Source organism: Felis catus, chromosome C2, assembly GCF_018350175.1.
Source record: "Felis catus isolate Fca126 chromosome C2, F.catus_Fca126_mat1.0, whole genome shotgun sequence".
Lineage (NCBI taxonomy): Eukaryota > Metazoa > Chordata > Mammalia > Carnivora > Felidae > Felis > Felis catus.
In genome coordinates this window covers 138,437,934-138,464,373 of record NC_058376.1, presented here as the reverse complement: position 1 = coordinate 138,464,373, position 26,440 = coordinate 138,437,934, and the positions used below count along the sequence as shown (strand labels likewise).

General features: G+C 35.5%; 1 protein-coding gene across 2 annotated transcripts in view; it reads left to right on the top strand.

Moving 5' to 3' along the window:
* ZNF385D (zinc finger protein 385D) overlaps nucleotides 1–26,440 on the top strand; it is an 888,856-nt gene that overhangs the window by 209,701 nt on the left and 652,715 nt on the right. For both annotated transcript variants that reach the window (XM_019810771.3, XM_006936450.5), the window contains exon 2: nucleotides 12,610–12,828. In XM_019810771.3, coding sequence (XP_019666330.1) covers nucleotides 12,610–12,828 — 219 coding nt within the window. The remainder of the gene's footprint in view (nucleotides 1–12,609; nucleotides 12,829–26,440) is intronic.

Genomic DNA, 26,440 nt, shown 5'->3' with positions numbered 1-26,440 from the left:
TATTTATTTTAAAGCAACATCCAAGGGGTATCTAGGTGGCTCAGTTGGTTAAGCATCTGACTCTTCATTTCCGCTCAGGTCATGATCTCAGGATTGGTGAGATCTGTTTGGGATTCTCTCTCTCCTTCTCTCTCTACCCCTCCCCCATTCACGATGCGTGGGTTTGCATGCTGTCTCTCAAAATAAATAAACATTTAAAACAATAACATACAAAGGGAATTATAATTTATTTGCCTACTAAAAATTGTTTAATGAAAAATATATATTAATGTTAGGATATAAATATACTTTTATGAGAAAATTTCCATTTCATAAAGAATCTTTGTTAGTGAAATTTTTCATTCTCTGGAGGTCAGAACACTTGAAAAGAGCAGAATCCATCTTTTTATCTTTAAAAGGACTTAATTTTAACCATTCTGGATGAATGAAAGCCTATTAAAAAATGAAAAGAAAAGAAAAACACCAACCAAAGAACTTTCTCTCTTAATGATAGTATTATATATAGCCTAAATTATTCATGCTGTAGTTTAAAGTCATGTATTATTATTCTTTCATTAAGAGAAATGGACAGAAGCTGAAAACCACCTTCAATTTAATAATATTCCTTTATATATTTTAAGACTTATTAAGATTCTTCTTTGTCTTTTTTAGGTCAAAGAAAACTAATTTGTTATAATTTAAATTTATGAATCCACTATCTAATATTTAATGGATTTTCACATCTCTTCTTAGACCTGTATTCATATTAATCATGTCTCTATTTGGAGCTTAAATCTGAATATCATGCATCTGAGAAACATGAATATAATGAAATCTGTACTAATCTCTTAGACACAAAAAGAACACCTTCTGTTTATGTGTATAGCTATGTTTTGTTTCAAATTTACCACCTATACATAACTTTTTATTTACAACAACTGCCACAATTTAACAAAGTCATTTAAAACGTGGATTATTTTTACTGGGTGTAGAATTCTTGAATTCTACAAACTTAACAGTCTTCAAGCTTATTCTGATAATGGAAAAAATATGTTAAATGGTACCAAAATAAAACTATGTAGTTTCAGCTTATTTTATAAAACTGTTTTTAGTTTTATCTTATTTTTAAATCGATTTCTACTACTCTCTAGGGTTGACAGTGATACATTAATCAATGTATTTTGTATAGCAAATACACTTTCATTTTATATGGCAGATGTGAACAATTTGTGGATCCCTACATTGATGTGTTGAGTGTGTGAAACTAAATCCAGACTCTGGAAGATTGTCATAATTAATTAATGATGTCTGTCATGGATGTACATCAGGTCATTTAGATCTTTGTGGGGGAAATTATTTTTCTATTTGTTTTACTCAAATATGTTTTATATGTATGGGGGATCAGATAGCTGGGATGTCTTAAATGGAAGCATTTAAGAAAGATATGACTTAAACCATTTTTTTAAAAGCTTGTGGAAGTTTTTCTTAATTCCTTGGAAATTTGGGTTAGTTCCTAATGTTACTATTAATTAATACAGAAGAGTTAGTTGATGTGTTAGTTATCTATTGCTGTGAACTGAAGAACTTAAAACAGCTTAGATTTATTACCTCATAGCTTCTGAGCATCAAGAGTCCAGCCATTGTTCAGCTAGGTTCTCTGGGTCCTCTGCAAGCTTGCAGCTGATGACCGAAAGGGAAAGGTGAAACATAAGGTGTCTCTGATTGGCTGGTTGAAATACTCTTACCCAGAGTAAATAATCCAGTGACATACCAATTACATTGTGTGGGTGAGGGCTTAAGAGTTTTGGAGCAAACAGCTCTAAACAAAACATATCATCTGAGAGCACAGGGCTAATGGCTACCTGAAATAATGAAGAAGAATGCTGATGAAGGGAAGTCGTGACAGACCTTTTGATTCCTTTTGGTTTCTAGAAGTTGGTTACCAAGACATCAGCCAAAGCTGTGGTCTCATCTAAGGTTGGACTGGAGAAGAAACCACGTCCTCACTCATGTGTTTGTTGGTACCATTCAGCTGCTTATGAGGGCCTCAGTTTCTTTCTGGCTGTTGGCCAGAGACTACCCTAAGTTCCTTGCCAAGTGGACCTGTCCATAGGGAAGCTCATTACTTGGCAGCTTGCTTTTTCAAAGCTAGCAAGGGAAAGAAAGTGTCTGTTCATATAATGGGAGTTACATCTCCTCTCACATAACATAATAATGCCTTTATAATTACATACATCCCATCACCTCTACCATGTTCTATTGGTGGGAAGCAAGTTATGGGTTCTGCCTACACTGCAGGGGAGTAGACTATGCAGAGGTCTGATTACTATGAGTTAGGTATCATGGGGGCTATCTTAGAGCATTGTCTGCCACAGTTGGAATGCACATATCTTTTCGGGGAACTCTCTCTTGATACGAGAAAATATTTTTATGTAGTCTGTAGATATTCTGAATTATCAGTAGTATCTCCCCTAATCCTCTGATACCAGGGTGGGCGTGTGTGAAAGGAAACATTGAGCTAAGTGATTATGTCATTAATAAGAATGGTTATGGTAAAACTGCATGCATATCACAAGAAAGTCCATATTATAAAAAAACTAGACACGAACAATAGCCTAAATCCCAAAAATATCAAACTATTTTTTTTTAATTTTTTAAAAGTTTTTTAATTTAATTTTGAGACAGGGAGAGAGAGAGAGACAGAGTATAAGCTGGGGAGGGGTGGAGAGAGAGGGAGGCACAGAATCCAAAGCAGGCTCCACGCTCTGAGTTGTCTGCACAGAGCCTGATGCGGGGCTCGAACTCAGGGACCATGAGATCATGACCTGAGCTGAAGTCGGCACTTAACCGACTGAGCCACCCAGGTGCCCTCAAAATGTATTTTCAGAGTATAGAGTCCATAAAGAAAAAAAGAAAAAAGAAAATCCTGGGACTTAAAGCATGAATAAGAGCTGTCTCTTAAAATAAATAAAGCTGTTTCTTAAATGAACAGCTCAAGCATCCAACTGCAGAATTTGCAAACCTAGATCTTAACTGCAATAAATACCACAGTTTTACTCTTCCCTTAGCATGTAACCGATCGTTAAGTCATCCTCAAGTCAATATAACCTACATTTTCACCCTCTCTCAAACTTGCAGAAGACTAGAATGTTTGCTTTGTGGGTGTGCTACTCTCCCAGGTGCTTAAAGGAATGGTATACACAAAGGAGGTGCTTTAATAAATATGTCGAATCACTTTTCAGTGAGCTTCCGGTTTCCTCCTTCCTTCCCTTGCAGAATTTTTTGCCAGATATAAGCCCAAACAATCTCTCTCTAATTTAGGTCTTCAGAAGTTTTTCTGGGGCAAACTACTCTTTAAGTTTTATATAAGCTGTTTTAGATGCAAAGCAGGATACAAATGAAAGCTAAGATATTTGGTTCACTCTCAAGGGAACAGGGTTCGTATTTAAAATAGTATCATAAAAACATACATCCTGAGAACTCAAGAGCATGGCTCATAATCCAGCCTCAATTACCCTGAGAGCATAGCAGAGATACTGGGTGGCATAAATCCAGGAGGGCCGGGTTTTGCCCTGAAGTCATGACTGATTTACGAAGAATTCCTAAAAAAAAAAAAAAAAAAAAAAAAAAAAAAAAAAAAAAAGTCAGAATATAGGAAAATATCTGTGTCTTGTTTGTAAAAAATATAGTAATGAAGTTTTTTCATAGGACTTTGAAACTTTAAGGGATGACATTAATTACATTGGAATTGGAGATACATCCAACTACAGAAAATAGGTTTGAATAGAATGCCTTTTATAAAAAAATAAGAATTGCCTTTGTTTTCATTTTTGAGATTAAACTATGAGCTCTTGTTTGGTCTCAGAGGTTCTAGCCATGATTTCATTCTAGTCACTTTAAGAATAAGGTAAAATTTTCTTTATCTGAGTCCTCAAAATAGAAATGGCTGATGCTGAGTTTACAATTCTAAAAGCCCACTGCCTGAGAAAGAGAAAGGAATATATTTAAAAGTTTCATTCTGTATCTTATCCTGACATTCCCAGTTTAATTTCTGCATGTGAATCCTTGAATATTTAGTAAGCCTTCCTTCACCTTGTGAAAACCATAATCTTCTTGAAACTGACAAACTTGGTTTAATGCCATGATGTAATAAAAACTGTAATTGAAATAATAATCCATTAACCTTGACTTGTCTCATGTAATCTTCTATAATATCATTTGCCTATCATAAAGGTAAGATAATGCTAATTAAAGTGTACTCATTTTTAAAGCTCCACAGTGATACTTAAATCAGAAAACTATATAAAACAGTTGCTGCTCATTAATAGAGAACTTATAGTAACATATGATGATTCTATTGATTTAGATTGTCTCCTTTTCTGTGCCATTCCTCTAGATTATTTTGCCTGATTTTTGGAGCTAGGTTTTGGTGAATTTATGTGGAATTAATTAGATATACTGTGTATATATTGCATGCCACTAAAGCTAAATATTGTATATATGAATATGTGTGGATGTATTATATATTTCCAAAATTACAGTAATGCTATTTTTATGCCTAGTGTTATGGGAATCTCGATACTGTAGATTTAATTTTAAATTCATACTGCTCTCTAGTGGGGAATGAGATCAATGCAAAATTGTTCTTGTGTTGGTACTTTATAGCACTAATTGTAGACTATTTACAACTTTGATATTGAAATGTAGAAGAATACTGTGATCTATAATTTTCTCAAAGGTGAAATGCTAGAAATGTAGTTTATATGTTATGCATATAATGTACATCTTTAATATTTAACCATTACAGTAAAATACAATACTTTAAAAATTAGTCCTGAAAGCAGAGGAAACTTGACTATTGAATTCATTTGATTTCTTGCAGCTCATTTGGAATACCTGTATCTATATAAGTAGAGATGTAACTTATGCCATTTAAATCCCAATTCAAGGAAATGTTGACTAAAAGTTAATCCCTCATTTTCTCTACCAAGAAAATAATGGCCAATTTTCTTTCATAAATTTCAAGATTGAGGATAGATTTTAAAATATTTACTTATTATGTTTCATATTTGATCCTAATTTCAAGAAGCAACTTTATTGAAAACTTTGATAACAATGTTTGTCGTTGCTAGAATCAGCTTTCAGGTACCTCATGGCTGTTTTTTTTTTTTTTTTTCAAAGTTATTTCAAATTAAATGAGGGTTTTTAAAATCCATTTATAATATTGTCTCTGGAAATTTTATTCCAAGTAATCACGGTCCAGTCATATAGCAGTAGCATAGTATTATTTTTCTAAGTATTTTGCTTCATGAATACTTATTCAAGATCTTCACATCTTTTCTCTAATTTTTAACATGACCTTTGAAAGGTTTCTTCAGAATGATGTCTTACAGTTGCAGTTGTAAGATCATATTCTCACAAATAATGATGAAGTATTTGTTATATTTTTTAGCTTCTATTTTTTATTGAGCCAGTCAATTAGTCATACAGAATGAACTACGAACTCTATAAGAATTTGTACAGATTGTACAAAGTACAATTTCTTTTTAGGGAAATGGTCTAGAATTACATGTCCTCACCCAAAAGTACTTTTCTTTTTTTTCATGGTAAAGCAATTGAGAAAATTTTTTGAAGTGTAATAAACTTTTTAGGAATTTAATATCAGTAGATTCTTCCTTTCAGTATGATAATTTTTGGGGGTACCTGGGGGCTCAGTCAGTTACGCGTCTTACTCTTGACTTTGGCTCAGATTATGATCTCGCAGTTTGTGAGGTCATTGGGCTGGCTCTGCACTGATGGTGCAAAATATGCTTGAGATTTTCTGTCTCCTTCTCTCTCTGCCCCTCCTGCATCACTGACTCTCTCTCGCTCTCTCTCTCTCTCTCTCAAAAATAAATAAGCTTAAAAAATAAAAAAAATTTAAAACAAACTTTATCTTACATTTGAACAATATTTAGACCTTTACTTTTATTTCCTCAAAGAAATTGATTTTGAAGAAATAGGCAAAATTTATCACTTGTTGTCCATGTATAAGTATTATCAAAACTCAAAGAATTAAAGCTGCTTATCAATTGAACTTGGGAGTTCTATTTTTTTTTAGTAGCTAGCTGTTACATTATTTATCATCTGTATCACCATGGCATATCTATAGATCATATTTTTATTTATTTTCACCTAAATGACAAATAATTGCTAGATATGTGGTCATACCTAAGTTTCTAAGGGGATTTTTAGTGTTTGGTATTTGGTTGTGTCACTATTTATGGAAGCAGGTCTGTGCTAAATGTGTTCGATATTTATAAGTCCCTATCTGTTTCATTTAAAAAAAATTCTATGACAGGAGAAGCCACTGAAAAACCAATAATATTTTAGTTTAGTTTATTGATGCCATTTACTATTGTATGATTTTATAGGTCATTTGTAAAACCCTTTTTAAAGTATGGTTTATTGTGCTCTAAACTGCCTGTTGGCAGATGTCATCTCCTGTCACTTGATATTATTGTAGAACCTTAAGTTTCTTGAAGAATTTAAAGGCTTGTCATTTTGATAAGGTAGCAGATCCAAGAATAAGAGATAAGGGCAATCATGGGCAAGAGAATGGAACCTTGCTTGTTAACTTTGAAACAAAACACTGACATCATCTTTAGAGAAAGTTTTCCACTCAATTAAATTAGGTTTGTTCATCAAATAATATACACTCCTGTAAATGCTTCTAATTTTATATTAATGGCTGTTGACTGTTGTGGTAGAGTTTAAATACTAACCAAAAATGGACTTTTGGAATTCTTAATTATATGGAGATAGGTTAGATAACACTGTGTGTGTGTGTGTGTGTGTGTGTGTGTATGCGCCAGCGTGCGTGCAAATAGCTCATTCTTAATTTTGATTGAACTAATCGTAAATAGACAAAAGGCCTCAGTTAAGGTTAAGGTGTGTTAAATTTTTCATTTAAGGGTTAGTTGGTTATTTTTTTAATTTTATTTTAGATAGAGCACAAGCAGGGGGGAAGGGCAGAGGGAGAGAGAAAGAAAATTTTAAGCAGGTGAGCTCAATCCCACAACCCTGGGATTATGAGCCAAAATCAAGAGTCGGACGCTCAATCTATTAAGCCACCCAGGCACCTGGTTGGTTAGTTATTTAATAGGCAAATTGAATTAGAGAAAATGGCTTGGAACCATGATCCATGTTGGATTTCCCAGACTTTCCTGTCTGAATTGCATTTACCTCCCCAGTCACATGCAGGCATATGGGCTTTTCATTCAGGGATGTGAAGCCTTTACACTTTAAGTTCACATATGGTAGCTGAGAAGATAAGAGAATGTAATTTTGAGTGAATTTGAAATACAGAGTCGTGATGGTGGGCCATACATGAGGCCTTGATCCTTTCCCTCACCCTCCCAATCACACAGCTTATTTTCTTTTTTTTTTTTTTTTTTTTTTAATTTTTTTTTTTTTTTTCAACGTTTATTTATTTTTGGGACAGAGAGAGAGACAGAGCATGAACGGGGGACGGGCAGAGAGAGAGAGGGAGACACAGAATCGGAAACAGGCTCCAGGCTCTGAGCCATCAGCCCAGAGCCCGACGCGGGGCTCGAACTCACGGACCGCGAGATCGTGACCTGGCTGAAGTCGGACGCTTAACCGACTGCGCCACCCAGGCGCCCCAGACACACAGCTTATTTTCATGCTTGGAGATAAATGAACAAGGGATGCATAAAAGAAGAGAAGCTCTTTCTTAGTTCCTTCCCAGACTACCAAAATTCTAAAGAAATTCCTGTTCTATGCATCAAGGAGAGAGACCAAAAAAAAAAAAAAAAAAAAAAAGTAGGTCCCTGACCTATTCCCAATCTAAAATAAATAATATTTTTATTTTAAAATAGTTTTAGTTTTGAATTTTTAATGCTTATTTATTTTTGAGAGAGAGAGACAGAATGTGAACTGGGGAGTGGCAGAAAGAGAGGGAGACACAGAGTCCAAAGCAGGCTCCAGGCTCTGAGCTGTCAGCACTGAGCCTGACGTGGGGCTCAAACCCACAAACTGCAAGATCATGACCTGAGCCAAAGTTGGATACTTAACCGACTGAATCACCCAGGCACTCCTAAAATAGTTTTAATTTTGTCGAAAAGTTGCCAAGTTAGTAGAGTTCCCATATACCCCACCCACCCAGCACCCAGTTTCTTTCATTGTTGACAGATTAGTATGGGTGATTTGTCACAACTAGTGGACTAATAATAATACATTAATATTAATGAAACTCCATACTTTATTTAGATTTTATTATTATTATTTTTAGCCAGTATTATTACTCTCTTCCTGGACCCCATCCAGGATACCACCTTTCATTAAGTTTTCCTATTTCCCTTGGCTCCTCTGGGGTGTGATGATTTCTCAAACTTTCCTTATTTTTGATGACCTTGACAGTTTTCAGGAGTAAGGGTCAGGTATTTTTGTAGAATGTCTTGCATTTTGTTATTGTCTGAAATTTTCTCATGCTTGGACTTGGGTTATGTATTTTTGTGAAGAGGATATGCAGAGGTGAAATACCATTCTCAACGTGTCGTATCAAAGATACTTGCTGTCACCCTGAATTATCACTGTTGTTAGCCTTGATTACATTGCTCAGGTAGTGGTTGTCAATTTTCTCCACTGTACTTTTTTCCTCTTTCTGTACTCTATTATTTGGAAGCAAGTCACTAAGTATAGCCTACACTTACGGCATATAGAGTTATATTCCGCCCCCGCCCCCGGGGGAGGATAACTATTTAAATTACTTGGATTACTTCTTTATAGGGGGTTTACATCTTCTTCCCAATTTACTTATTAATATCAGTATTTACTCATCAGTGGGTACTCATTATATACTTAGAATATGAAATACTCTATACTTGGGGATGTAATCCAATAATACAATATTTAGTTGTTCCAACTTTGGTCACTGGGAGCTCCTTCATTTGGCTCTTGTGTCCATTCTCCAACTTTTGGTTATTAATAAGTCGGGTTACACTAAACATTGGGTGCACCAGGGTTACGGACTGTCACCCTGGGGGTGGTGTGGGGAAGAAAAGATCAGCACTTTTCAGGGCAGTCTTGACACCACAAGCTGGTGCTTTGGTACAAGTGGTGACATATCAGCTTCTACCTCGGAAGGTTCTCAAGTGCGTTAACAATGTACTATAAATCAACATCAGGAACCCTCCTACCTCCCAGAAAAGTATTGTTTCCACTTTTTTTTCAAGTTATGCTCAGATGCATTGTCTCATATGGCTTACCAAAGATGAATTCTCTTAAGTACCCTACCTTTTATGTCTATGAATCATAGGATTAATTTAAACTCTCTGTCTACAAAATTTAAAACACACGCACAAGCAGTTGACTAATTCCTATACTGATCATCCCTAGGATAATTCTAATCCTTAAAGCTATCACATGGTACAGTCTAGATTCACATTATTGTATGAAGCCACAGACTTTCGTAGTGTCTTCATGGACAGAGGTTAGGTGGGAAAACAATGGATGAATTGATAAAATCGTTTGGGTTCCAAGCTAGTTGCATAAAGCATATGTATGACCACTGAAATTTTTCTCAATGAAACTCAAATGAGCAAAATTTCCCTTCCAGAAGTGCTTTTACTATATTAGGAGTAAAAATTAGTTATGCATATTGCCTCCTATGATAGAGAGTGCCATTTGAATCATTGCTATTTTCTCGCAGATTCTATAAATGTTTTGTGATATCACACCCCAAGCATGAGAATTTATTTGGGATTTCCTTTTTTCTAGTGTTCATGCCACATGGTTAATATATCTTACTTTCTATTTCCTTTACGAGTTGTTATCCTTGCCTCTCCCCTTCCCGGTGCAAAATTGTTGACTCTGGTGACAAAGTCTTCACTTTCTCTTGTGATCTGTGAACCTCTTATGTGTAAGCAAATAAATCTCGTAGCCTTGGTAGAAAATTTCTTATCCAGTGTTTCCCCCTAATAAATTGTTGGCAAACATTCTTATTTTATGGGTCAAGGCGGAAATGTGAATCAAGGAAGAAAAGTTTTCCTTCCAAACAAATGCATATATTTATTAAAAATCATGTGTCAGAGGAGCTCATGTATTGTTTGGCCTAGTTCTGACAAACCTACCATTCATCTAGTAGGATGCAGATTCCTTCTTTTTTTTTTTTTTTTTTTTTTTTTGGCTTATTTCTTTCAAGTACATTGATTTTTTTTTTTGTAAATAATAAATGTAGTCAGTGGTCATTATGTAAAATTTTGAAAATATGGAAATGATGAAGGAAAAAAACAACGCTAATTTCACCATTCGTAATCAGCAACTACTTGCATTTATTCTAAATCTTATTTGTGTTTTACATAGTTACGAACATACACGTAAATTTACATGTATGTGTTTTCTTAATTAGATAGAATTTCCCATGTTGTACATTTTTCCAATCTGCTTTATTGGCTACACGATATCACAGTAATTACATATACCATCGTATATTTAATTTTTTTTCATTACTTAATTATATATTTGAGATAAAAGACTGTAAAAATATAAATCAGCTCTAGAAAAAACAGTTTTGAAACAATCTGAATACAACCTGGGGTAGACACTTAAATTGCTTTATATATATATATATATATATATATATATATATATATATATATATATATATGAAAAGCTAGGGGTGCCTGGGTGGTTCAGTCGGTTAAGCGTCCGACTCTTGATTTCAGCTCAGGTCATGATCACATATCATGGGATTGAATCCCATTTGGGTTTCTGGGCTGACAGCATGCAGCCTGCTTGGGATTCTGTCTCTCCTTCACTCTCTGTCCCTCCTCTGTTCACAATCTTTCTCTCCCTTAAATAAATAAACATTTAAAAAAAAAGAAAATCTGATATGTTTAGTATATGTTTTGCTTTAACTAAAATTATGTAATCATTCCACAAAATCTATTTTCTTTTAAAAATGACCACTTAAATTGTATACTTAGTATTATGTAATAGGGGCTGCCTGAGTAAGCAAGATGAAACTTCCTTTTTACAATAAGATTAACATATTTTTAAGTAAATGAGTTCCCCCCAAAAGCTTGGATTATATACTTAAAATCTTTTACTTCTTTTGGAAATTAGATACTTGAAAATCCTTTAAGTTTCAAGCATTAGGTATTTGGCTTGATTTAGTGGATCAATTTTGATTGTTCAAATAATCTTGGCATTTGTTATCTCATTTGCCTGATGCCAAAACACATGACCTTCTTATCATTATTAGTAACTTGAATAATGATAAGGACCATCCTCCTCTTGCATATCAGTTTATCTCCAGCACCTAGGAGATTGCCTGCCACACAGTGGGCAATTAACAAATGCATATCGAGGTGCCTGGGTGGCTTAGTCGGTTAAGTCTCCAACTTCAGTTCAGGTTATGATCTCACAGTTGGTGAGTTCAAGCCACACGTCAGGCTCTGTGCTGACAGCTCTGTGCCTGGAGCCTGCTTCAAATTCTGTGACTCCCTCACTCTCTGCCCCTCCCCAACGCAGGCTCTGTCTCTCTGTCTCTCTCTCTCTCTCTCAAAAATAAACATTATATACATTATATACAAAAATAAACATTATATAAAATTTTTAAAAAGCGGATGTTAAAATAATTGTTTTCCTCTGCCAATATTTTCAAAGAGAATAAAATAAATCTTTGAAGAATCTGGAAAATTAGAATGGAGAAGTCAAATCTGAGCCATAAGAGTTATGCAGAGTCCTATGTAGTGAAAGCACAGAAGAATTTTAGAAAGGAGCCATTGTTTTAAGTAATTTGTAAACGAATAGTAAAATATGTATTGCAGTGGTTAATTGTTACCATCATAAGGCCAGAGGTCCTGGGATTGTCAGTGGCCCTTTTCTCTTGGATTTGAGTATACAAAGCATATATTTGTCCAAAAATAATATATTCCATTGTAATCCTTTAATAAGTTACACTTTTTTGCACCCCCTGTTTATGAAGATATCTTGGGTATTCAAAATTTCTTTTATGTCCTGGGTGTAAAATATACAATTTTAGGTATTGAAACAGTGTGAGCATTTTTGTAGGATGTATCCATCCAGATGTGACTTTACGTAACTGGCAAGGAATATAAAAATAAGAGACTGTTATTTAGTTGAGTCTAAAGGGAAATATCCAGTACTCAAACATATGCTAGAGAACAAGATGACAAATAATTTGTGTTTTGGAGATTAATAAAACGGAATGCTTATCCCACCTATACCATTTATTTGCTCTGTGACCCTGGACAAGTTATTTAACTGATCTAAACCTTAGTTTCCTCAGCTATGAAACAGGAAAATCTATAGTGCCTATTCTGTTGTTAGGATAATTGAATGAGGTCGCGCCTGCTAAACCCTTGTCAGACATTTAACACACTATTTGACATAGAAAAAACAAAGTGAAATATTTGTCATTTATATTCCATTAAAGAAGCTATCCAATTTTAGATAGTATGAAAATAACCTACTGAAATGGGAGAAAGTTAAAAATGTGAATTCTTATTATCGAGAACAGTGCTCATTTGCTAACCCATTCAGTACTGTGAAAGAATCCAGAAGTCTTGGTCAGCCTATCCATAAATTTCTTTGCACCCCTAGATTTCACAAGTGCACAAGATGGAGAGAGTGAGGCTGAGTTTTTACCTGATGACTTTGAAGAAAAACCAGAAAGAGAAAAGAAACACACCAATTTCACTTTGTGCAACGTTTGTAACATTCAGCTGAATTCTGCAGCTCAAGCACAAATCCACTACAATGGCAAATCACATCAAAAGAGATTAAAACAACTGAGCAATGGGATGCTGAAAAATGACAATGGTAAGTTTTTCTAAAAATATATTCTTCATTTTACATCGCCGACTTAAGTTATTTGTGTACCTGCAGATGTAAAGATAAAAGAGTGGGTTAATCTATTTTTAAAACCAAGATAGAACATTACATAAAAGCTTGATTGGCATACTACATTAAAATAAATAATCTTTCACAGTGTTTTGGATGAAAAGAGGAACTTTTCTTTGTTGTATATAGTTAATTGCATTAGGATTGTGATCATGACCCTGCAAGGTATTTATTTGATATAATTTGAAAAAGTCGACATTGGAGTTCCTTGATGTGTGCCTTTAATGTAGTTTTTTGGAAATGGATATCCTTTCAAAGAATAATGTTAAAGTTTTTGTTTGTTCTTGCATGTTAGGGGCTTCAATAAGTTAGTAAGATTGCAGTTTGAGAAAAATACACATCTTCTCAAGTAGGTGTTTTAACAATAAAGTACGATCCGTCACTACTTACAGATTGTTTAAATTTTCTAGGCGAAACTTAGGTTTGTTTAATCATTTTAGGATACTTTTTGATAGTGTATGTTGGTTGGGTTTTGGAGTAAAGAGATTTTTAAATTAGAATAAAATACTTTTGGAAACAAATCCAAGTTTATCGGAAAAAGCATGGAGAGGTGAGGGAGAGGAGGGGTGGATTCCTTTGGAGTTCTAACACTATAGCAACAACAAAATGTTACAGTATTGTATTCTTGTTGAATGCTTTATATTTGACAAATAAGGTATATATTTTTTTCAAATAAGGTATATTTTACCTAATTTAATGATGCATAAAAATGAGACTGAATTTTCATTTGTTCCAATGTTTGACATCATGAAGAGTTTTTAAAACAATGTTTATTTGTTTATTTAGAGAGAGAGAGAGTGAGCTGTGGGATGGGCAGAGAGAAAGGAGAGAGAGAATCCCAAGTAGGCTCTGCACTGTTAGAGCCAATGCAGGAATTGATCTTAGGAACTGTGAGATCATGACCTGAGCTGAAATTAAGAGTTGGGCGCTCAACGGACTGAGCCACCTAGGCACCACCATCATAAAGATTGTTTGATATGAATTTGTAGTTTGCTTCAAGGTTACCAAATAATGAGATGAAAAAAGTACATTTTAAAAATGGAAATTATTTGTCTTTCTTTGTGTTATATAGTATGACTAAGCTAAAATATTCTAATAGGACTCCACATTTCTCTTTCTGTTGTATGACAAAGAGTTAGTCATGGGCGTTATTGGTCAAAGACATGTAAAAGGCAAAAATAGTTGTTTAGAAAAATTGAGAACTACTGAATTCTTTAGGCATAAGATGAATTGGTAAGTCATGTGTAAAATATATATTTCACAGCCTCTATTTTGAACATCTTAATCGTATACTTACATTTAGGTCAAACCTTTTTGAGCAATGGCATTCAATTCCAAGTTGTTCTTTAAGTCTGTATTGTTTGGAGATAATGGTGGCAGCTTTGGTATTTTACTTCACCTACCTTAATATTTACAAACGTCTTTTGGAGGAATAATAAATGGTATCATAGAAAGAAACGAGGAAAAAAATCATGCCTGGCTTATGAACTCAAATTAGAGCCAGTCCCAGACAAAATTTAGAATACTCAAAGATTTTCAAATAGTAATACTTAGGAAGGAATACCGTCAAATTGATTATTTTAATATTTTTATCAGTGCATTTATTATGGGCTAACATTGTGGTAAAGGCTTCATGTACATTTTCCTATTTCATTTTTCGTTACAACTACAGGGAGATTGCTATTATCTTCCTCTTGTAAATGTGGAAATTAGGGACAACATCGATTAAATAGTGTGATGAACGTCAAACTAGCGATAAAACTCAGGTTTTAGTCATTTACATACGTGCGTTTCTGAAGTCTACTTGCTTCCTCAGAATAAATATTCTGTAGAAACAGTGCCTTTCTTTATTCAAGAGAAATCAGTTTAAGAGAACGTTAAAAAAATCATATTTTTCCGTATTTCCAACAACGCATTGACCAATATGGTACTTAACAAAATGATTTGCTACATTTTCTATTTATATAATTTTTTCCAAGGCTCTATCTAGTAAAGTTATTAAAAACAACCATGAATTACTGAGAATACTTGGGTTAGGTCTTATTAGTTTGGCCCCGAATTACACTTGGGAGCAGTCCTCCCCTTTATCTGCAGGTGGATCTGACTACAGGCAATCAAACTCACAACTGAGTTCTAGAACCTTACATTAATACGCAAACATATTATTTCTTATACATATTCCCCTGTCTCCCCACTTTAAAAGTGTACTCTTTTAGACTTGTTCGTAATAAGAAAGGAGCCCAGTTCCAAGCCTTATGTATCTATTAATGGCTATTCCTTTACCACACAGAAACCAAGCTTCAAATGGAAATCCTAAGAATAAAGGATCCTAGAAATTCTTAGTCAAGAACATTATCATTTTTACTTAGAGAAAGATAGGAGAATTGTTTGATTCTTCTTCTTGAATGTGCACACTTGCACATTGGCTGCCATAAACTGCTTCCATCTTAGAAAATCTTCAGTCCTGATTTCAAATGGGAATAATTAAATACAATCGTGCCAAGAAAGGAATATGACAATATAGATGCTTACCTAAATTCATCCAACCCTTGTACCTAACTGGTTTATTTTTAAGGATGCAAATAAAAATACACAATAGACATGGAACTAATTATTATTTTCATTTGGGCTTGTCTAAGTGGAGAAAAGTATGCTTTCATTTCTGTCTTTAATATATGTAGAACATTGTATAATTACATGCCTAAAGGCATATCCTCATACACACTACAGAGAACAAGAGTGAACAAGATAGACAATCACCGTATCTAAAATTTGGTTTTTTCTATTTCTGAGCAAACTGTGGCATTTCTCATGTCATCTCACTTATTAGGGAAAATGATCATCTGAAGATCACAGAGAGAAAATGTATTATGTCAATGAATTAATTAATAGGCCACTGTCTCCACAGGTAAGACCTAACTTTAATTTGTGCCAATGCCGTACTCTGAGGAAGTTAGTTATATAGAGTACGTGTTTGCCACCTACCGTGCACGCTGTCCTGAGTCGCCAAGGTCCCTCCTGCTGAGCTGGGAGTACTGCCTGCTTGGTTCTTCCCTAAGCATGCCCTCAGCCGAAGGGAGCTACCTCTCCTGAACTTGTCCCCTTCTTGGGGGCATCCTGCAAAAAGTCCCAGCTCCTTGCCTCAAAAGTGGGCAGATAACTCTGAAAGGCTGTTCCAGCTGCAGAGTGGTGGTTCTATCACAGTTTCCCCCCATCCCTGACTCAGTCCTGCTCTCCTTGTCCCTCACAGGTCTAGGCCCCTTGTTCAGCACTCACCCACAAAATCATCTGACTCTACTTTCCGGAAATCTAAGACACCGTCAATAATTTTTGTGTCTTAATAAGTAATACACTTCATTGTGCAAAAACAACTAAACTTAACACTTTCTCCCATCTGTATTGTCTATTTGATGCCTGTATATAATAAGCTTTGTCATTAAAAAAAATGGAATGGGAACAAAAAGTGAAATAGTATTTATTGTTCCAGGTATCTTATATATATCTTCTTTTCAACGCCAATCAACACCTTTGCAAAGCATGCATTATTACTTCCATTTTATACATAAGGTAGCCAAGAATCAAAGGGACTAAGAGACTTGCCAATTAACTCTATCCATAAAGTTGCCTATGTCTCCTTTATCATCAACTTACAAATCTCCCTGGTAAATGTATATTCTGTTGTCAACACAATTATGTCACACATTTAGGCGTATTCTTATGTTTTTGAGTTATGTTATTTTTTAAAGCACTTAAGCTTACATTATTACAACAAATCTGATAATTCCTTAAATTCTCTTTACCAAATCTAGCTGCTGAAAATATATTGTGGAATATTTTGAATAGAGTCATGTAAATAGGTCATTTTATAATTTATTACTATATATTCACTTGTATTCCAGAAATACATTTCTTTTTGTTGCACATTTTTTGAAGATGAGGTGAGATATGGAAGTGGTAAAAGGGCATTCTATAGTTAAAAGGTGCTTAAATGTGTTGACTTTCTCATATTCCAGAGATTCCATGCTTCACACTCTCATGAAAACTATAAGCTAAAATTCCAGTACAGACTGCATGGCTTACTAATGTTCTCTTTGGAAAACATCTCTAATTTTGTATTTACTCAGAAATTAAGTTTTGTGAATAACTATTATTTTTCTGATGATAAAAATAAGATTTTCCCATCTGGGCTATTCATAAATGTACAAATTGAAATAAAAATTGCCAGGAGTCCTACAAAGGTAATTTCTTCTAAATTCTCACAGTTCTATCAGGTATGCAAATAAATACGAGTCAGCAATATTAGATGTACAATATTATATGTATTATAATATGATGGTGTTTGCGTACCACTACCTTCTTATGAATGCATATTTTAAAATTACCCTAAAGAAATTAGTAATGGAGTTGAGATTTCTGGCTAAATGTTGGGTTTTTGCTCACATTTGACATTTTGTTTTCTAACTCTGCGATATATTCTATAATGGAAACACCTTAGTAAGGTTTTTATTATGTTATAAGTAAAAAGTTAAGTCTTAAAATTAAGTATACTATGAGTATACTACGTATACTGAGGTAAAAGTATACTTTTATCTAAAAACAGAAATTTGAAGATGAGCATAAGCATGCTCCTTTGATTCATAAGAGCATTTTGGAATACATGTAACAAAGGATAAACCTTTCAGGATATTTAAAGTCTCTATGGCCAACTAATTTAATTCATTTTCATGTGCTCACCATGGTTAAGTTGTTGTTAAAGCTTGTTGAAGGATTGAGTAACAAGTTGACCTATTGTGACAACTTTATTTGATTCATAATACCTTTGGCATATTTGAGTTATTTTATTAAGCCCGGTTTTCCATTTTTATTGGGTTGAAAGTGCTATCAAATAATTCAGTTTTATCTAATAGTATGCTAGAGTCTTTCGGTGCTCGTTGTTTTGTAGCACATAAATCTAGAATATTGTCACTGTTATCCATCCCGTTAGCATTAAATTTTCTTTTATTTAACATAAAAGCTAAATAAAATTTGACTTCCGAGCTCTCACTGATCTATTCTCTTTTCTCTTTCCTTTGATTGTCTCTGATGAGGCTTAAGGTATCAGTGGATTTTCAGTTTACAAGAGGAGTGCTCTTTTGCAACATGGGTAGTTAGTAAAAGCAAAAGAGCTTCATGGAATTTTCTGTTCCTTCAGGCTTGATTTCATGATACATTCTTCATTTACATAAAAATTTACTTTACCTTTTGATTTCCCCGCACTATCTGTGCTTTTGTAGAATGTCTGTAGACTAGTTAGAACTTACTAGTACATTTGTGAACTCTTAGTGATGCCTTTTGGGGTCATTTTATTAAATAGAGATAACTGCTTTCTTAATATTATCTTATCCATATTAGCATATGGCATAGTGTGACATGGCAGTACGGAGTACTGCTTTTCTCAAACTTTTCTTAGTCATATCCCTTAGAAGTTTCAGCCTAGGTGGGGGAGGGAGGCAATGAAAAAAATCTATTAAATTGTCCAACATTATGTAATAAGGCATTTTGTTCTTGTTTGAGTGATCTAAGTGTCTTTTTTTAGCATTGAAGGATTAAAATATGGGAGGAAGTGACAAATGCTAGTATTACCATGTTCAGATTTTGAGTAGGTTTTGGCTTTGGTTATCAACTTTTTTTCTTCATTAAAGGAAAACATGTTGATCATTTCAAACAGATGGAGTTCAGGCAACTAGCTCCTTGCTTCACCTGGACTTAATATTAATTTCATTGAACAGGAGCATTTTTGCCAACACAGAGATTTCTTTATCCAATATGTATCTCTTAGAAAACCCTTTCTTTACTGGGATGATGATGGCGATGTTTTACAACCTGAGGCTCATGATCCAATATCACTCCTGTCTGAAGAGCACCCCAGTAGGAGACTGTGCCCAAGAAATATATTCTAGTTCTTCATGACTGGTGTTATCCATGAAAAAATTGGTGAAATGGCCCTTAAGAGAAGCCTTAAGAAAAAAAATGAATAAATCAAATGCATGCTGTTTAACCTGAGAATAGAGTTTATTCTATTTGAGATCTAAGAGATTTCCTTTGGTGATTTTCTGTGTGTGTCTGTTTGGGGGAGGTTTGAAGAACTGGGGCTTCATAAATTGAGGGTGCAGAATAATTCATTTGTGCAACTGAACTTCAACTCTGTTTAGCACAGCTCAAACTACTTCTTGTTTTCTCACCTTTTGTCCCTTTCAGTCACGAACCACTTCCACAGCAATATCTTCCAGTTCTAGTGTCTCTATTCTCCAGTCTTAGGAAAATAATCACTTCTACTTTACGTTTGAAAGTATAGATGTTTAAACATATTTTCCTATTTCCTTTTTCTGTTTCCTCTAAAAGTAATTTGCCCATGGTAACAGAGCTAGTATGTACTAGGAATGGGACGTTTTTATGTATGAATTTCCTGTTCCTGAACAGGTTAGTTTGCAGTTGGGGGCCAACCCAATTAGTTTTTTCTTGCAAGATTTTATTTAAATTCAAGTTAGTTAACAGACAGTGTAGTATTGGCTTCAGGAGCAGAATTTAGTGTTGCATCACTTACAAACAACACTTAGTGATCATCACAACAAGTGCCCTCCTTAATGCCCATCACCCATTTTAGCCCATCCCCCCCCCCCACCTCTCCTCCAGCCACCCTCAGTTTGTTCTCTGTTGGTTAGAGACTGTAATGGTTGGGAGGCCAGCCCTATTTAAATGGGCTTTGGGAAGTTTCTACAGTTTCACTCCAGGCATAGCATGCTTCATCATTTTGTGCATGTGTCTCAGAAGTACTGAAGAGTGTTAGGAGTGTGTGTGTGTGTGTGTGTGTGTGTGTGTGTGTGTGTGTTTAAGATGGCACTTTAGATTAATGCATTAAATAGACTTTCAAAATATTAAGCCTTTAAATAAGAGGTAAGAAAGTAATTTTCAAAAGTAGCAGCACAGATACATATATTCCCTCTCCTTGTTTCCAAAATTACAATGATGTGACACAAGAAATTTGAGAACACAAATAAATCCATAGCAACACTGCACAGTGAAGAAGAGTAAAATGGGGAGTTCTGAAAGGTATAACAAAAATGTGATGAAAATGAGGTAAATCCCTGAATCTAAACACAAATATGGAAACACATAGAGTTAGGGAAAAATGCCCTATAACTTTGGTTTCCAACAAAACTTCAGAATACCCCTAAGGTTAGGGGTAGCCTTAAAGGTGGGGCTCACTGTTTGATGAACATTATGATAAAATTACTTAGGTTGCTTTGTAGTTAGAAATGAGATATAACTGACTTGCCCAGCCTAATTGTAGAAAAGTGGAGGGGCGCCTGGGTGGCTCAGTCGGTGAAGCGCTAAGTCTTGGTTTCAGCTCAGGCCGTGATCTTATGGGTTTGTGAATTAGAGTTCTGTGTTGGGCTCTGTGCTGACAGTACAGACAGCCTGTTAGGGATTCTCTCTTCTCCTCCCCCCTCCCCCTCCCTGCTCATGCAGTTTCTGTCTCTAAATAAATAAATAAACTTAAAAAAAGGGGAGAGCAAACAAGTCTGGAGACTAGGAGGCAGACAGGTCAGAAAGTGAATGTCTTCATGGGGCCAGGGATAAGAGAGGATAGAGGGAACAAATATATCCGGTATGGACTTTTAACCTGTCAACTTGGTATTGTGTGCTGTAATTCCCTCTTACATCTCACCTGTGGAATCTTCAGTAAAGACACTTGTGTTTGCTGATATTTTATATAAGGTTAGATTCTTGGGAAACTGAAATAGGTGTCAAGATTATCCAGTTTGAAGTTGACCCTGTGCATACAGGTAGACCTGTGCATACAGGTAGAAAGGCAAAGTACAGATTACATATGCATGGCCATTTCCAACCACTTGTATCAGGGACGGTGTAGAAATCAAAGATGTGAGTAAGATTGCGGCACCTCGGTGGCTCAGTCTGTTGAGCCTCTGACTTCAGCTCAGGTCTTGATCTCAAGGTTTATGAATTGAAGCCCTGCCTGGGGCTGAGAGCCTGGGGCCTGCTTTGGATTCTGTGTCTCCCTCTCTCTGCCCCTCCCCAGCTCGCACTCTGTCTCTCTGTCCCTCTCTCTCAAAAATAAATAAACGTTAAAAAAAATTTCAAAGATATGAGCAAGATATATTTACTACTCACTTAAAATTTGGCAAGCTTTGGAGGAGAGAAAACATGAACATAAATTTCGATTCCAGATTTTACTTCAGAGGAAATATGTGATGAAAAAACACATGTGATTTTCCTTTAAGATTTTATTTCAATGACTAAATCCAAGTATAGAAATACAGAGGAGTGTATGAACTAGTCAATGCCTAAGAGATAAAACAACTATTGTTTCAAAAGGAGAAGAATAAAAGCAGAATTCATATAAGAATATTTAACTTCTGTGACATACATTAAACACTTGTGTATGCAATAGTAATTCTGAGAAATAATTAATATTTCCCAATTCCGAAAAAGATTACGATCTTCTAACAAAGAAAATTGGCGCAACATATACAACAAGCAGGAGACATAAAGTACTGAATACGGATTAAATGAGGAATTAACACGATTCTAGATTAGAACCCTGTTTGTATGCTCTCTGAGTGTTGTTCCATCAGTTTAGAATAGTGTGGTTGATGTTAAGATTGAACAGAGAAAATCTGGTTGGAGGGTGGGTAGCAAAGATAATAATTTGACCTATGTATGTGTTCAGTTTTTGCTACCAAATGGAGTTTTATCTCACTGATAGAAGAGCTATAGCCGAAGGAGTTATAAAATAACCAAAAGAAAAAAGAAAAAGGAAAGGACTCTTATAATTTAATTCTTGTCAGAGGAAGAGAAAGTGTAGCCTAAGAAGGTAATGAAAGTGTCAGAAATATAAGTAATGAGCAACATGTGTTGTCCATTAACTTTGTTCTAGGTATTATTTGAATAATTCTTTGTATATGTAATCATAATTTGGTGAGCTACTCTACTTTATTAGTGTCCATTATGTAGATAGGTAAACTGAGACAAAGAAAGTAATTTGCTAGCTAGAGAGAGGTGGAGTCAGACTCCAAACCCTGGCAAGCTGGCTTCAGAGTCCGTGCCCATGTTCATGACGCCACATCACCTCTCAAGCCTGGAGAACAACTAAGATTGCTCTAGGATTAGAAGTCAAAGGAGGAGAGAGAAGGATTCGGAAGTCAAAGGAGGACAGAGTTTCAGAAAAAGAATATGGTTCACCAGTGGGTACTGAAGGCTTTTTTCAGAGAACTCGAGAAAGACAGCCTATATTGGAGATCTGCAAACTGTGAAATGGCAGGCATCTTTGAGAAATCATTTTGGCCAAGTAGGAAAAGCCGAGTCAGACTTTGAGAGCGTAAGACGATGTTTCTTTAGCTGTTGGTCTTTATTTTTTTAAAAAAAAATTTTTTTTTCAACGTGTATTTATTTTTGGGACAGAGAGAGACAGAGCATGAACGGGGGAGGGGCAGAGAGAGAGGGAGACACAGAATCGGAAGCAGGCTCCAGGCTCCGAGCCATCAGCCCAGAGCCTGACGCGGGGCTCGAACCCACGGACCGCGTGATCGTGACCTAGCTGAAGTCGGACGCTTAACCGACTGCGCCACCCAGGCGCCCCTAGCTGTTGGTCTTTAGAACACGTGATTCAGACTCACCCTGAGTGTTTTCGTTAAAAATTCAAATCCACCGAGTATACATTCCAAGTCCTTTAGTTGGGATTCTCCAGTAACATTTAGTTAGGAGAAATAGAAAATCATTAAGAGGGAAAGAAAGAGGAAGAGCAATGAGACGGTCATGGCCTAATTTACATACTTCATTCAGCAGCGAAAACTCCGCTATGGAGGCATTTTAGTGACCATCTGTTTTGATTTTAACATGTGCTGGGGAAAGATGAATTGCAAACCCAAGAGACCAATCAAAGTGTTTTCTTGTTATATTTTCAGCCGTGTTTCAGGGACTCTCACAGATCTACAAGTCATGAAACCAAATGGCTATCTCCCTCTAAATCTAGCTCCGGTGGTTGTGAGTGGGTCCTGAGCGTTGTAGGTAATTTGAGGAACAGATAATCCATCTGTGCAGGGGCAGGAAGGTTATGTACACCACAGTCTGCATCTGGTCTTGCTCTGTCGTTTGGCATCCCGACCATGACATTTTGCAACTTAATCATAAAAGAGTGTCCAGGTATATATACTTTATCCCAAACTACTTCCTTCAGCAATATTTTGTATGTTTTGTATTTTTTTTGTTCTTATTGTTCTTGGTACATCTTCACTTGTTGAGAGTATTGTCTTCATATGGTGGTAATTATTTTTCTCCTAGAAACACATTTACAGTTCACCTGAAAATACTTCTTGTGCCGTTATCACTATTTGTTGATGGCGGGTATTCGGTCCTGTCGCTTCTACATTTTATCTTTACCAGACACATATGTGCTAGTGTCCCTATCTTGAAGATGTTCTTGCGCATGGGAGAGTTACTGAGACAAGAGGTCTTAGTAGTTTTCTTTTCATCTCCTGTCTAAATTTCACGGCTTACACTTGATAAATTGATTTGTACCCTGGGCTGGGTGAATACTCTTTTGAATACTGTTACCTTTCTTTACGTTTAATTCATCCATTATTAAATGTAAAAGAAACCCAGATTGAAAAATGTTCACAAAATATATTATTGTTATTTCATTTCAAAAACAGTTGAGGAACCACTGCTACCATCATTTTTTTTATCACGACAGTAAGAAGTTTAAGTTTATATTTAGTTACTAATCTCAAAATTCAGTTTTAATGCTGAAAAATTATAATTTTATGAGTAGTGAAATGTTTTTTTCTTTATTATTTGAATCTTTTAGTCTAGAGGTCGAACTTTGAGATAATAAATTAGAATGGAGTCAGAACAACCTAACACATCTTATAGGTACTCAATAAATATTAATTTATGATAATCCTGTCAGACACATTTTATTTACTCACCTAGTCAATGATCCCATTTGCTAACTTGCCTAATGAAAATGTCACAGTGTTTGTAACCTGTGATCAGATTTTTATTCCTCCTTTCATAAACTATTTTGCCTTCTTAAATGGAATTTCCTTAAAATTTTTCTTTAGTTCCAGAAACATCTTAATAGTGTTCAATCTTTTCAGTCTAATAAGCATCGGGACCCATTTTAATTATGTTGTGTTTCTGAATTGCAAATTAAAAAAAAATCAAAGTGGAGACCCCTACATTTAATATATCTGATCCCAAAGTGATTTCTTTATCAAACTGTCAATGATATTGTCATTGTTATCACACAATAAGGTTGATTGATTTACTTCATGATGCTTAAAAATGTCTCTTCCTTGATACACTGTTGAATGACTGCATTCAGTAACTTAATATAAAAGCCCACCACCAAGTATCATATGCCATAACAATTTCTCTGAGGTTCAATTACAATAAAGTAGTATAAACCAAACAACATATTTCTTTTAACATCACTGGAAGAGGAGTGCTCTTTGTCTCCTTGGGAGGTGGCTATAGCCTTACAATCCAACAGTTGAAGGACTTTAAAGAAGAATAAAGTGATATAAAATATTTCTGAGTTGTTTACTATTATGAACAATACTGGATATTTGTTTATCATATGTGATTTAGGAAAGTGTTAACATTAAAGAAACAGGGTAGATACAGGGGAAAATTGGAAGTGAGCCAAGAAGTCCCAGAGAGGTAAGATATATTAGAGTTGTTTATAGAAACATCAAGGCTTAAAGGAGTACCTTGGTTCTTACTTCATTTAGAACTCACTCCAGAATAGTTCTATTTTTGTGAGTTTGTGCCAAGTAAAGAGATGAGAAAACGAGGGCTCAAGCTGCACACCAGAGCTTTGCTCAGTTCTCTCCTAATGGGAGGAGAGACTCAGATATTTCCCAATGTCTCTACATGGTAAAGTCATACATAGCTGAGTTGCTGTGGGGTCTGGCATGGTGAGAGTCAAGGAATGCTCACATCCTACACTTGTGTTTGGTTTGATGATGTAACAGAGACTCATAGTGGCTTGCAGCATTAACATGAATCAGTGTAACATCAGCTTAACCAGGCAGATACCCTCATTCCTCTTCTAGATAGAAATGAAATGAGTTTTGGTCATAAAAACAGGACTTTAGCAGCATCCATTGTAGCATACCCTCAGATGGCTACTCACCCAACTGCACCCCAGTCACTATCAGTATATTCTCAAGGACCATCATCATGAGGCCAGAGATCACCGTCACTGCAAATTTGTTCACATGAGACTTGCTCTAGTACCAAAGTCTTCTTCATAGGGACAGAGGAAACAGAGATTGACCTGCAAGATGATATTAAAACTGAAAGTAACTGAATTACCCAAACATTTGAATCAATACAGAGAGAGAACAAGTATGATTAGCACTTTTAGGTATTAATTGTAACTCTGCTACCCCTCCCATATGGTGTGGAGACAAAAGGTATTCAAGCGTTTCTGTTAATGTATAGCTGAGGATGCTGGCCATGAACAGAAATCGCCACATAAATTTCAGGGATCAGTGCAAAATGACACTGTGTTGTCACTTGTTCAAAATCCATTAAGAAATTCAAGATGCTTATAGTGTAGCATTAAACCATTGTGAGTATGGGGCTCTGTGTGCCAGCACGGGTCATAGGGCCATGAAGCTGGCGTTGGCTGTGAGCTTGCCTGATGGGATTATAGATTCAGGACAGACCTAGCTCTGTGGGCATTGGCTACAGACCAGACCACTAATTCCAGCAAGTAAAGAGAGTCCCACCTGAACCAAAGGGGTACTATGGTACCAAGGAGAATAGAAATGGGGCTCAATTAGAAAAGGGGATGTGGCTTATTCTCTACAGATTGGTATTCAACAAGGAGACCAACAACCATATAGAAAATGATTTTATACAATGGAATATAGTAAATGTTTAACACCTGGCTCTGTAAAAATCAAAGCCATGATTTGTAACAATCACCTCTTTCCCACCATGGCCAGTTTCAAGCTACTAATGTGACATCACAGAACACAGAGTAGGAAAGAAATACATGGAATTGGTTCTTGTGAGCCAGTGCAGATCTCCATCACATCTCTGTATTCATGACCAGTGGGTTCAGAAAATAGTACAAGGACCTTACATGCAGAATGATTTTCTGTGGTAGGCAAAATAATATCACCCCTAAAATGTCCACATCCTAATCCTTGAGAGCTGTGAATATGTTACCTTACCTGGTAAAGGAGACTTCGAAGATGTGATTAAGTTAAGAATCTTGAGATGCGGAGACTATTCTGGATTATGTGAGTAAGACAAATGTAATGACAAGGCTTTGGTAGGAAGGAAGCAGGAAGATCAGAGTCAGAGGAGATACGGCGGCTGTGAAACCACAAATTATTCTGCTTAAGTCACCAAGTTTATGGTAACTTGTTATAGCAACAACAGAAAACAAATACAGATAGCGTTATTTTCCTTGGTGCAGTGAGGTAAAACAAGCTCTTGTTTTAAATAGAGG